Genomic DNA, 14766 nt, shown 5'->3' on the forward strand with positions numbered 1-14766 from the left:
TGGCAAATGAATAAAGCTCCCAATCTTTAAATAGCAGCAGAGGAGGGGAGTGGGCAGGAGGACAAATCACAAGCCGCTGTCTCATAAATTAAACTTATGATTGGTTCTCCCACTCACACCCCTTTACTTGCTGTTTTCAGCTAGGGCTGCAACAGAAACAGAGGTGCCCAAAAAACGGTTGCACGGAGTAGCCCGAGGGTTCCGGCTGGGGGTAGATGGCACCTTAGGAAATATTCTCTTAGGTGGTAGTGAAGCTTTAGTACCGAATACAATTCCCATATAACATTTCTAAAGTGAAAATACTTACCGTACTAGTACTTGTTGTTACCGTGGGTAGCATCATGGTTGGCATTAAAGGAGGCACCAGATTTGGAAGCTATGGGGAAACAAATTAAAGAGACTCTAAATAAAATTACAAGGCAAACACAAGAGTGACAGAAGAGGGAGGCACTTATTTAAGGGTATCTATAGTTGTAAGAAATTATCAGTCACTAGTAAATACCAAGAAAATTACACCAATTAAAGTCACCTCATATAAGTAGTGTTCCACGCTAGACACAAGAGAAAACCTTAAACCAATCATTTACATAATCAGGTCTAGTAACTTTGCACTTCATAAACTATTATTAAGCACACAAATACCTACCACTAAAAAGAAGAACTATGTCTAGATCACAAGTAAGTTTCTGTAAGCTGGAAAAACAAGGGCAAATAAGTATGGGGGCTTCTTATTCATGTACCGAACAAGAACACGAAACATACCCTCTAATTAATGTGCTCCCCTCCCCTACCGATCAGTCGTTTTGTTGGTTGAATGATAATGCAGCCTATCAAGTCTCTAGGGGCCAGTGACATCTTTGAAACACAAATTGCATCAGTGCCACTGATTCTTAGTAATATGTGACACTTTATTTTCAGGGTTTATGTAAATATGTTACACTCGTGAAGAGTGTCATTCAGTCATCTAATATATTGTAAACTCTTGCTTGACGTTACGGAATCAGAACTTTTGAACAAATCATTTCACGCCCCAGAGAGTAGCTTACATTTATAGATGCATACAAATAAGTATTTATGCATTATATCTTTCAAAACATTAAACAATTAAAAAAACTGATGGAGCAATCAGGAGGACACAAACATACATGTATTAGGTTATATTAATAAATAATACCACAGATTAAGTTTCTGTGAAGGCTGGTACACACAGGCGACTTTGTAGCTGCAACAAATTTTCTGCAACAGATCACCGTCTAAAAACAGCAGGGAATGAGGAAGGACTCACAAGCAATTAACTAAATTGCTGTTATTTCCAGTAGTAACCTGCAGTGTTTTTATAGCCAGTTGCAAGCCGTTTCCACGTAAACAATGAGAGCCAACAACTCGCTGGCTTATCTGCCTGGAAAAAAATACTTGACCAATGTTTTAAGTGGGCAGCATCAAATTGTAAAGCTTAGAGTCACCAACAATGGGTTCCAAGTTTGTGGACAAACAGTGTTTGTGGCAGCAATTCCTGTCAACTTACAACATCTTTCGAAGGGTGGACTGTCCACTAGTTATGACTTAGTTTGTGATGTAGGTAGATCAAGCTATTACTGACTGAAACACCTCAAATATCCATTCATCCTTTGTTCAATACTTGCTACATGTTTATATAGTATTTACCATAATCAGGAGGGAATCTAAGATTAGCAAACATTAATAGGGACATGATCCTGTTATTCTGTATATCCTGCAGACATAACTTAATATAAATGTCTACAAATGGTTGTAGAGGGACCTGCATGGCTATGTTGGTTTTTATTATATAACAAACATTACATCAGTTATTTCACATTACCATCTCTCTTGGCTTGTCTAAGCCACACAAGAACACTAGTAAAACTGCTGGTGACTCTCTGTTCTGATGAGTGCCATATTCTCTACAATTCTGGGTGGCAGCAAGACAGCATGTTGAAATGGCTGTGGGAGCAAAACAATCAACTGTGAATGATGTCTTGGCAAAGTCACGATAAAATCCAAAATTCTCCAGACTGCTACAAATACAGTAATTAGAGGTGCAAGCAGTGAGCATCTTCAGCAAATGAAAGAGTCAGAATACTTGGTAACACACCTAAACTGCTCCCGAACCATTACCATTAAATGAAGGCAGTCCAAACCTCAAGATTCCACCGGATAGTTACAGGATTCAAATTTTCCGAACTCTGAAGCCCTTATGCGGTGAGCCACAAGCTCAAATAACAAAACCAGCAGCATGTTGTTCATTCCATCTATGCAAACACACATCTGGGACGGAACTGTTGATCTGCTGCTGGTTATAGTTGCCAAATACTTGCAGCCATTTACCTCAGGGTCAGCCCCATACAAACTGCTTCCTGGACACAAGCAATTACCTACAATGCCCTCTCCCACTCTACTGCCCCCTATATCTCCAATCTCCTCTCCATCCACACTCCCGCCCGGTCCCTGCATTCGGCCAATGACCGTCGCCTCTCGTCCACTCTGATCACCTCATCCCACTCTAGAATTCAAGACTTCTCCCGAGCTGCCCCCCCTCCACTGGAATGACCTCCCACGCTCCATCCGCTTGTCCCCTAACTTGTGCGCCTTCAAACGGGCACTCAAATCCCATCTCTTCCTTAAAGCCTACCAGCCTTCCACTTAACCCTCTCTCCATGCTCGCTCCCATCCCCTTGTTCCTCCTGTTGGGGTGCTCGCTTGCTCCCCCCCTCTGACTCCCTTTGTGCCGGCCGTCTGTTTCCCCTCCCTTTAGGATGTAAGCTCTTATGAGCAGGGCCCTTCTCCCTCCTGTCTCTCTACCTTCTCTTCTGCTCCTACTCCATAACATCTGCTTTGCCTGGAGCCTCTGAAGTTTTGGTACTACTTGTTTATTGTTCTGTACTGTTATTCTCTGTACTGTCCATTGTTTGTACTGTGTTCGGCGCTACGGAAACCTTGTGGCGCCTTATAAATAAATAATATTAATAATAATAATAATAATAATAATTGCCAGTTTATTGGGCTTACTCTCTGGATTGTTTTCTGTCTATTGATCTCGGTTTGTATGAGTAATATCCCAGCTCTTCATTATCTTGGCTCCGGACAATAACACTCCTAACTTTATTTGCACTTGGCATTTCTGTGGATTTACTCATCTTTTTCTATCATTGTGGACAGTACAGTGCCAATGGTGCAATACTTTATATTTTGTTTTGTGCATCAATTTACACCATTAAACACTACATTATATGATCTGAAAAATTCTCAATAAAACACTTCTACAAACTTCTGCATATTCCTCCTGCTATTGGAATTCACTAAAACAAATCACCAAAGGTCTTACACCTTTATGTGAATAAAAAAAAGTAAGAATACAAACTAAGCAGTGGACTACTCAGGAAGAGTTCATATTGTATACATGTCAAGTGATCATCTATTTCAGAGTGGAAGTGCTTTGCCCCATCAATAAAAACCAGGAACACAGAGACAAAACATAATTTAGAAACAAAAGGAATCAATACACTGCTGGTCACCTCATACTCATAAGTATTGTATAAATATATTATGTATGACCCAGAAAATATATAAAAAAATTCACCTGAGTTAGAGGGGGTGGTCCTGCCAGGGGTGGAATCATAGGAGGCATCATTGCATGTGGAATTGGGGGCATTGCTGGAGGCCTCTGTCCAATTGGTGGCAACCCAATAGGTGGAAAGGGAGGTGGAAGCCCAGGTGGTGGCATCTAAGACATAATACAGAAGGAATAGAAAATTACTCACTGAAATGCTTGGATAAAAGCAGGGAAATATATTAAAGAACCTCTAAATAGGGAAAAATATGACTAATTATAATTTTAACCTGCACACACATTAAGATATCATTAAATGTTGAAGAATAAAGTTGTTTTAAACTTACATGTGTGTCAATGACACTTAAGGACAGTTTGCTATAGTAAGAAAACCATTGGCCCCTTTTACGAAAACTGCTGCTGATGTTCCAAGTCTTGCGTTTACCCGTATAAATAGGTGCATTAACACAGGAATAAGAGAACATAAAAACATGTCAGTTGTGCTGCAGGTCTGGCATATTGGGAGTGATTTGCATATGTGAAAACTGCTAGTGTAGTTGTGTGTTTCCATCTTTCTATATTTAGCATTTTTCTGTGGGGTCATTTTTTTTATTCACTCACATAAACTGAACAGTCATTTCTCATCAATCATTCCTGCTATGTTTTTTTTATTTAAACCCCTCTGTGTTTAGAATGAAGAGGCATGCAGCTGCTTTGCACTAAGTATGCTGTATCTCTCAGGAATTAGCCATGACACATGTCCCTTGCACACCTTCGTTGAGATCAGAGTGTGTGTTTAAGAGATGATGGCTTTGTTATTCTGATCCTCCCCCCACTGCAGATGTAAGCCTATACACAGGAAAAGGTGGCTTAGCTTCATGGGCAGGTTTCTCCATTGTGTTTGGAACAGAGAGAACACAGACAGTGAGAGGGACTTAAATGTAACAGAAAACAGATCAGACGGTAAATGTGCTACATGTAGTGTATCCCCAACTGACATAAGCTCTGCTTTTTATTTCACCTTCTGTGTCTTTTGCCATATAACTTGATTAAGAATAACATTAAAAGAAGGAGGTGAGGGTAGGCCTCAACTGACATTATCATTGAAAACCACTGCTAACCAGCTGAGCAGAAAAGTTAAAGTCTAAATATTTTAATGAGCTAAAATCTTGTATTTTCTTCCCCGACTATCTTCTTACCTTCATGTACTAAAATAATAAATCCCTTGCGTCTTTCAAATGTTTGTAATTTAAAACAGGCATCCACTGAAATATAGTCAAACCCTCTGAGTTAACTTTCTTGTTATCCTTTCAATCCCCAGTGTATTAAATGGGAGTTTTTCCCCGATTTTACACCATATTTTAATTTTTTTTATTGCATCCATTGCACTCTATACAGTACAGTACACACATACAAAGATCACACCATACTGGATTTGTGTTCTAGTGTATGCCACTTGCTGTGTTTTCCCTGTACTGGATGTCCCATACTATGCCTTGCTTTAATTAATCTGATGCAAACCGGGTGATAGCTTCCTGTTGGCCAAAGAGCACCAGTCATTTCTGATTGCTTAGCCAATCAGAAATTATAGTTGCACATTGTCCTAAAATAAAAAAATAGTATCCAAAACTTCTTAACCAATGTCAAATACATCATCATTTATTTATATAGCAATAGAAGAACAGAACAAATGAATAAAAATGAATACTGAAATCACATGATTATCCTTATGGAGAGTGATTTCCTACAAAGAAGAATCTGAACTCCATTGAATTTAAGTATTCATTTTTATTCATTTGTTATGCAAGAACACCATAAGCGCTTGAGGTTTTACCATCTTCTATTGTTATTTTGTTTATTTCATTTGGGACGTGTATATCCTTGGTTAAATAGTAAAGCTGCACTTGGGAGTAGCGCAGTTATACCCGCAGTATTTTTATCATATGTTATTTATATAGCACCACCAATTACATAGCGCTGTACAAGAGTATTTGAGCATTGAAATTATTATTGAAGTATTTGAAATTCCCTGCCCTATTGGAGCTTACAGCCTAAATTCCCCAACACACACAGACAGACTAGGGTCCGTCAGTCTGACAAACATATCTTGAGAGCAGAAAGCATCATACATAACACCAACTTTCAACTGGCCAACTAGCGCTTAGTCAATCAGAAAATGGAATTTAATAACTATTTGTTAAATCCTTAGATACAGATATCCCTGAGGTTAAGCTTCATCCACAGGAAGCAAAGCACTTTAAGAATAGAACTCCTGGGGTTAGTTTAAGTTTCGCCCAACTGCCTGACAGGATCAATTTACTTAAATAAAAGAGAACACAGGTGAAACATTTAGGAGCATAAAACCAGAAAGAGCATACAGACCACAAGAGAACATAAGTCCAAATAAGGACATACCAGAAGAGTAGGTATGTGTTCCCCATAAACTTCAGAGAAAAGGATTTAACGTTAAATTAATAAATCTTATTTTCTCCTTCAGCCATATAGAGGACATAGACATTACTCTGCTGATGTTCTGAAGCCCTTTATATGGAAAGTGAAAGAAAATACCTTTGGGGCCCACTACTTGAATTAGCTTCCTTCAGAAGCTGCTACTAACAAAATAATATTCAGCAGACTTACTTAAGAAAGTATGCAAGGATGAGCCTTGTTCACCATGATACCTGTTCAGTGAAAACCTTTCCCTACCATGACTATTATTCTTTATTTTAAAGGCGCCACAAGATTTCCACAGTGCAATACAGATTACAAACAGAAAGTTGACCTCACAAGGTATAACAGCACAGAACAATAAACAAGTACTAGTAAAACTTCAAAAACTCCAAGCAAAACCAGTACCAGTGTAACTGGAGCAAAATAAATAAGTATTGAGACAGGAAAGAAGAGAGCCCTTTTCGCAAGAGCTTACAAGCTAAAGGTAGGGAAAACAGACATCAGGCACAACAGGGAGTCCGTGAAGGGGATCGAGGTAAGGGGGAGTGCATAGAAGGGATGGGCGAGGTGAGAAAGCATAGACAGATGGCTAGGCAGATGGTTTGTAGGCTTTTAAGAGCAGGTGAGTTTTCAGTGCCTGTTTGAAGGTGCACAGACTAGGGGAGAGACAGATATTAGGGAGGTCATTCCAGTGGAGGGGGGCAGACCAGGAAAAGTCATGGATTCGGGAATGGGATGTGGTGATCAGAGTGGAAGAGAGGCGACGGTCATTGGCTGATCGCAAGTGACAGGAGGGAGTGTGTATGGAGAGGAGGCTAGAAATGTCAGAAGAGGTGGAGAGAGAAGAGCTTTCTAAGTGAGAGTAAGGAGTTTAAAGACGATTCTGTAGGGGAAGGGGAGCCAATGTAAGGCAAGACAGACAGGGGAGGCAGAGGAAGAACGGCGTGAGAGGAAGATAAGTCAAGCAGCTGCATTAGGTATAGAGCGAAGGGGAGCAAGATGGAAGCAGGGGAGGCCGGTCAGGAGAAGGTTACATTAGTCAAGGCGGGAAATGATAAGAGCATGGATAATAGTTTTGGTTGCATCCTGAGATAGGAAGGGTCTAATGCAGGCAATGTTGCGTAGTTGGAAGCGACAGAATTGGGCAAGAGATTGAATGTGGGATGTAAAGGAAAGGTAGGAGTCGATAATGACACCCAGGCAGCGGAGTTGGGGAACAAATGAGATGGTGGTATTGTTAACTGTGATATAGAGGTCAAGGTGGGATGAAGATCTAGAAGGGGGGAGGAGCAATGAGTTTGGTTTTGTCAATGTTAATTTGTAAGGAAACGTGAAGGCATCCAGGAGGAGATGGCGGAGAGGCAGACAGGTACACAAGGGAGAGGAATGATCAGGAGAAGAGAGGTAGAGTTAAATGTCATACTGGAGACCAAAGGAAGTGATGAGTTTGTCCAGGGAGGTAGTGTATAGAGAGACGAGCAGAGGACCAAGAACAGAGCCCTGTAGAACTCCAATGGGGAGGGAGGAAAAGGGGGAGGAGGAGCCAGAAGTGGAAACAGAGAAGGAGCAGTTGGTGAGGTATGAGGTAAACCATGCAAGGATGAAGCCAGTGAGGCCAAAAGAAAGAAGGGTCTGCACCAAGAGGGGGTGGTCCAAGGTGTCAAAGGCCACAGAGAGGTCCAGGAGGATAAGTTGGGAGAAGTTACCCCTGGATTTGGCCAGGTCGGTTTCAGTGGAGTGGAAGGGATGGAAGCCAGATTGGAGAGGATCAAGGAGAGAGTTGTCCGAAAGGTACCTGGTAAAGCGGTTGCAGATAATCCGCTCCAGTAGCTTAAATGCAAAGGGAAGAAGCGAAATGCGGCGGTAGTTAGAGAGTGAGGTGGGGTCAAGTTTGGGGTTCTATGGGAGAGATGAGAACGTGTTTAAATAATGAGGGGACAATGCCAGTGAGAGTGACAGATTGAAGAGGTGTGCAAGGTAGGAGCAGACAGTGGGAGATAGGGAGCGAAGGAGGTGAGAGGGAATGGCATTAAAGTGGCAGGTAGACAGGGAGAGGATACTATGAGTGGACTTCTTCACCCGGTGTGGGGCGGAAGGACAACCAGAGTTGGTTGTTGGAGGGAGAGGAAGTGGGAGTGGTGGGGGTAGCAGAAGAATGTTGCGAGGATGAGACATGAAGCCTGATTGCATCAATTATTGTGAAGAAAAAGGAGGCAAAGTCAGTGGCAGAGGGGGAGTGGGATGGGAGGGGTGGGGGCAGGTTAAAGTTGAATGTGGTAAAGAGGCGGCGGGGATTAGAGGACTGAGAAGAAATGAGGGACTTAAAAAAGGATTGTTTAGTGAGGGAGAGGGCGGAGCTATAGGAAGAGAGGATAAATTTGAAGTGAAGAAGTCGGCCAGGGAGGGAGATTTCCTCCAGAGGCATTCAGCATCACAAGAGCACTTTTGAATGAAGTGGGTAAATTTGGAGTGCCAAAGTTGGGGTATTGAGCGGCAAAGGGGGACTGAAGAGGTGGGGGCAACAGCATCAAGGGCAGTTGTCTAGGATATCATTACAGCTCAATAGTATGAGTAGATAAAGACGCCCCTCATACGCCAGTGAATAAGCCTGCATAATGGTTACCTGGGCCATCACAAAATGGATTTAAAAGGACAATGCACATTTCCTGTTACCATTGTTCAAATCTAGGGGAATAAGATGCCGCTTAGCAAGGCCTGAATCCAATATGTGGCATTAATTCCATCTCTGATAAAGACATAAACAATGCTGGCAGTCTACTGCATACTATTGCTTCCAACAACAAAATAAAGAAAAAGCAGCTAACTCTGTACCTTCCTCTGTTGAAGCATCTGCATGAGAAGAGTTATTCCCAAGAAGTTTAGTAAGCATTTCAGTATCACAGGAAACCACTCTTCATAAGGTTGAAAAGTGTGTACACAAACTACCTGTACCTAGAATATATGAGGAATAACAAGGGAAGATGGGCAGAGACAGATCATAGAGCCTCCTGTAACTGACCTTGCCTGGCAGTGGCAGGAGCTAGCATAGGGGAGAAGGAGTTTTACTCATAAACTGCCCTGCCTACTGTCATGAATTTTACAATAGTTCTTGATCACCTGGAAAATGTAATCAGGGTTTGACTATATACACAAAATTTGTGAATTGCAGGACAGTCATTAATGCAAATATAATTGCTGGTTCTTGTAAAAACAATTTTTTTTTGCTTTATTTCACTTTTATTTTGCCAATATATTTATTTAATATCATCAGCATTTTCCTTAGACTAGCAGGTTATTCTAAAGTTTTGCAAGAAAAGTTTTTGGGGGCTTAATTTGTAATTAAACATAAAGGGCCTTAGTCATTAAGGAGAGCAAAGCATAAGAAAAGGAGTGACTTTGCACCTGGGCAAGACCATGTTGCATTGGAGGGGAAGGTAAATTTAAAATGTGGGGACAGATTTATAGTTGGAGTAGGGCATGTCCTAAATCAACTTTAAATTTCAGTGTAAAAAATAAATCTAGGAAGTATTTGAATGTTAGATGAAAAAAACAGAAAGTATTTAACTTATGTACAAAGTAATAAACTAATTTGCAGCCCTTGCAATGTTACATGGTTTGTCCAGGAGAAAAACGTATTCCTTTTTTTTGCTTAGCTCTCTTTAATGACTCAGGCCCAAAGACATTAAAATAAGCTTGAAAAGTAATCTTAAAATGAATTAATGATTAAAACATCGTTATTCAGTCATGTATATGAAAACATAATACTGTCATACAGTTATAAAAAAAAAGATTATTGTGCAGAATGTTTAAATGTTCCACATTTTTGTTGTCTGAATACAAAAGGGAAGGATATACCAAAAAATGCTGTTGTACAACACGTTGGGCCTGAATCATTGAGGAGAGCAAGGCAAGAAAAGGAGTAACTTTGATCCTGGAAAAACCATGTTACAATGCAAGAGATGCAAATTAGTTTATTATTTTGCACGCAAGGAAAATACTGGCTGCTTTTTCATCTAGCACTCAAATACTTGATGGCATTATTTTTACACTGAAATTTAAAGTTGATCTAGGACATACCCTATTCCAACTATAAATCTGTCCCCACATTTTAAATTTACCTCCCCCTCCAATGCAACATACATTTGCCCAGGTGCAAAGTTACTCCCTTTTTATGCTTTGCTCTCCTTAATGACTCAGGCCCATTGTGTCTACAAGATAATCTTCAAAGAATGCAGCATCAGCTTAGACACTTACAAAAGGTGGAGGCATCAGAGGAGGTGCAGTGGGAAAAGGGGCAGGCTGACCAGGTGGAGCTGTTCCTGAGTCTGGTGCTGACTGAAAATGAGAAGACAATAAGCTTGTAAGATGTGTGTGAATCACCAGCTCAACCCAAGTAAAGAAAGAAAGAAAATCCCTATTTACAATTGAACCAGTATAATGTATTGAATCCTAACAGTTTCTTTAGATTTTTGAAAATGAATACAAAAAAAAGACATATCGAAAATATCTTCAAAACAGAATGTTTATAGAAACGTGACAAAACGGCAACATTTTCTAATATATCTACACAATTTTCTTATTTCTTTTGTTTAAGGGAGTGATTCTCAAACTGTGATGTTTGCTTCAATTTAGGTGGGACCAAATGGAAAGAATCAGAAGGAAACGTAAGCAGGCTAAGAAGCAAATAAAACAGAAATGGGTTGAGTGTGGCAAGGCATAAAAGATGCACATGAAGCTTAAAATATGTGTTTAGTGTGTGTGTGTAATTATATATATATATATATATATATATATATATATATATATATATATATATATATATATATTTACTATGAATATATGAAATATTATTATATCTGTTTTTACATCTCATGTCATCATTTGAATAAGTTCATGTTAACAGTAAACCATATAGCAAGTGGTACTGGAAGAAAGACACTATTTGTAGACGAGTTACATAGTTAGTAAGATTAAAAAAAATACACTGAATGCACTGATCCAGAGAAAATCAAAACAAAACCAATAGTGTGAGTTAGTCTCACAATTTAAAATACAATTCTCTCCTGAACCCAAAAAGATCAATTGGATAACTGCCCTGGATCAATTACCTTCACATTGTCCTCTACTAATTATAGCTACAGATAATATTTTGGGTGAGAAGGCCATTGATGTATTGCTGTCGCCGCCTTATGTGGTAAAGAAATTACACAGCTTTACCACCCTTACTAAAATATTCCTCCCATTCGCAATTGATGTCCCCCTGTCCTCTGTATGGTCCTTGCTATGAAAAGTTACTTAGACAAATCTTTTAAATATGATATATAGTATTTATACATACAATTCGGTAACCTCTAAGGTGCCTTTTTTTTTTTTTTACAAAGTAGACAAAACTAGTTTTTCTAACACTGGTTTATAGCTGAAATCCTTCTACTAGCTTTATTGATGAAATTGTCCACCTCTTAATTCTCCTATGTCCTTCTTACGTGGTGCCCAAACTGTACCCCATATTTATTCCAGATATGGTCTATCTAGTGGTTTGCACAATAGTAATATTATGCTTGCATCACATGCATGTACCCTCTTTTTATGAATCAAAGGATTTAATTCGCCTTTGTAGCTGCTGCTGCTCAGCATTCTGTCAGCTGGTATTTCTAATTCATGTTTTGCCCAACTGTTATCCATTTAATGTATAAGTAGCATAGGTAACACTAAGGCCATCAGCAGCAGCAGCTATTTATATAGCACCAAAGACTTGGTACAGAACAACATTTATCTATATTAAATTCAATGTGCCCCATCATGGTCCAGTCTGTTATTGTCTCTAAATCTTTCTGAACCAAGCTACTATCCTGATCTGTGTTAATAAACTCTACATAGCTTGGTGCCATAAGCGAATTTGGCACTATACATTCTAGGCCCTTTCTAAGGTCATTTATAAAAAGATTAAAAGAGCCGGCACCAATATAAACATACTGTCGTATACCACTAATAAGTTTAGCTCAGTCACAAGATGCTCAATTTAAAACTACACATTTTGTTCTAGTATGTAAATAAAATAGTAATTGGTACACACCCATCAGTTCATACAATGTTTTTTTTTATATAGGGAAAGCTTGATTTGTGCAGCTAATTGTTGGAATAAATCTAGTTAAAACAAACTTCGAGAACCACTAGCAGGGGCAGGAGCAGGGGCAGGCTGGGCTGGTGGACAGGGGGTATCTGCCCCCTGGGCTGGTCCCATAGAGGGATACCTAGGTTGAGTCACCTGCATTTTTTTACCTTTAAAATGTTCCTAAAAGGCTGCTGAGTAAAGTCTTGGCCCCTGAACAAAAATTTGCCAGCCCTCCCCTGACCACTAGCCTGAAGTATACATGCTTTACAGCTGATTTTATCATTTCATACAGCTCACAAATGCTAGTCCTACAGTTACATGACTAGCAATGAGTTTTTAGTATTAGTGAAGATATCAGATATTTTACATTTTACAAACAGACCAATAAAATAATACAATATACAATGCAATAATAATAAAAAAAAGACATAATATATAAATATGCCAGAACTCAGAATGTACCGTACCATATACTGTAAATAAATACCCCCACTATAACACAAAGCATGTATCTTTATCATCTTAAAATAGTAAACCAAACTACCCAATCATAACATCAGCTGGGATGACTATGGAGGCAATATATAGCAGCCTCCAAATATTATGTAATGGTTCAACTATGTCAACCCTGCAGCTTGTCTCTGAAAGGGAACCCATATCCTAGCCACAAGTGAAGGAAGGATTGTGTTTCAGTGTGTTTATATCAGCTAGCCAGATCTAACAACTGGACATGCAACAATACCTTTCTAAAACGTTTTATCCCACAATTAAAGTAACTGATGTTTGAACAAATGATACTGATTATAAAATATAACCGTATAAAAATAAAGCCATAGTTACTTTAGTGAACTTAAATAAAATGCTAGAACTATAAATACAATAGTGTATAGAATTGAGGGATACAAGTTATAGGTGAAATGTTCTATGTGCAAACACCTCAGCACAAGGATCACCATATACAGAATACACATTATGCATATATACATATATAACTTTTCCACAACATACCATAGCTGCCATTTAAATAGGTTCATATACAGTATCACAAAATATCACATTACTATCTGTCAGTTTCACACGTTTTAAAACGCTGTCCTAATCAGCCCTATAATGATGACAATGTATGTGACATAGACCAGGCTGTAACACTTCACATACCCCAGCAGACTGTACATACACTGCTGCTCCAGATATGAGCACTAGAATACACTACTCTGTATTCCTAGAGTAGTCCTGCACATAGCACGAACCCTCCCCTGCAAACCCCGTCTCATCCTATACCGGTCTACACCGCACCAGATTGCACCTTGTGTGCACCCAACAGCACCAGCCTGTAGCGCCCTATACACCACACCAAGGCTCCATTCCCCATTTATAATGACATCACCAGACCCCCCGCGCGCTAATACCCCCCCGGTAACCGGGACCCAGATAAACAAAAATCTGTTACCATCCCTGCTTCTGCCGTGAGCCGCCAAGGCCCCGCCTCCTCAACAAGCTGCACGCCTATTGGCAGAGACGGGCACTGGGGGGCGTGCCCCAATTGTAACCTGTACTGTGCCAGGGACCATCTGTCTGCCCTCTTCAGACTGGGAGAGCTGCAATGTATATGTATTTACTGTACAATAGTCATATGGGGCTACTTGCACTTAGGTGGTTTCCCTTATAGTTCAATGAGATACCTGAAATGATTTGGATCTGTATGTGTAGTGAAGTAAGTCTTGTTGGAAGTTTTTACAGAAGTCAGCATGGGATTGAGAATGTAGTTTAGTAATATAAAATATAATTGATTGCAGGAAATTTAAATGTATTTGAAGCATCCTCGTTGGAAATAGAGATTAAAAAAATTAAACACATGGCTATCATATTGCATATATGCCAACTGTCCCTAATTTCCAAGAAGAATCCCAGGTTTAAAGAATATGTCCCCATTTTACAGTGCAGACATACATATATCCTCTTATTCTCACTACTTTTCTTATTCCTTTTTTAGGTATACTTATTGAAGAGGTCATGACTGGGGTTGCAGTGCAGCAAGGTTTGTAGAGAGTTTATCATGTGTGACATGTTGATATGCATCTGCTCAGCAGCAAAGTATCCCTTGAAATATTTAGTCAGTGTTGGCCATAATATTGGTGTGTATTGTCTTTTTTAGATTATTATTGAAATGACCATTTCATGTTGGTATTATGGAGCAGTCAATGGATCTAAAGTTTGTATCTGTATGTAAATACATTTCAGGCAGAATGGCCTGCATGCTCTTGCCCTTTCCTCATCCCTCTAAAGACAACATTGCTCAGTATACATCATTATCATTTATTTATATAGTACCACTAATTCCGCAGCGCTGTACAGAGAATATTTGTTACTCGCATCAGTCCCTGCTCCATTGTTGCTTACAATCTAAATTCCCTAACACAGTAAACACACACACACACAGTCAGATAGACTAGGGTCAAATTGATAGCATCCAATTAACCTACCAGTATGTTTCTGGAGTGTGGGAGGAAACCCAGAGCACCCAGAGTAAAGCCGAGCAAACACAGGAGAACATACAAACTCCACACAGATAAGGCCATGGTCAGGAATTGAACTCATGATCTACTGTGAGGGAGAAGTGCTAACCACTAAGCCA

The 14766-nt window shown here is 39.6% G+C and overlaps 1 protein-coding gene across 12 annotated transcripts in view; it reads right to left on the minus strand.

The window, feature by feature from the left end:
• PRPF40B (pre-mRNA processing factor 40B) overlaps positions 1 to 13638 on the minus strand; it is a 134135-nt gene extending 120497 nt beyond the window's left edge. For 10 of the 12 annotated variants that reach the window (XM_075199679.1, XM_075199674.1, XM_075199673.1 and 7 more), the window contains exons 1-4: positions 13582 to 13638; positions 10274 to 10354; positions 3599 to 3742; positions 308 to 376 (exon numbers count right to left, since the gene is read on the minus strand). In XM_075199679.1, the coding sequence (XP_075055780.1) occupies positions 308 to 376; positions 3599 to 3742; positions 10274 to 10354; positions 13582 to 13584 (297 nt within the window). In that variant the 5' untranslated portion in view covers positions 13585 to 13638. Of the gene's footprint in view, positions 1 to 307; positions 377 to 3598; positions 3743 to 10273; positions 10355 to 13289; positions 13553 to 13581 lie in introns of those variants that run through there. The other 2 variants (XM_075199677.1, XM_075199681.1) reach the window with 2 other exon arrangements.
• Between the last annotated feature and the right edge of the window lie 1128 nt (positions 13639 to 14766).

The sequence above is a fragment of the Mixophyes fleayi genome, chromosome 2 (genome assembly GCF_038048845.1).
Source record: "Mixophyes fleayi isolate aMixFle1 chromosome 2, aMixFle1.hap1, whole genome shotgun sequence".
NCBI lineage: Eukaryota > Metazoa > Chordata > Amphibia > Anura > Limnodynastidae > Mixophyes > Mixophyes fleayi.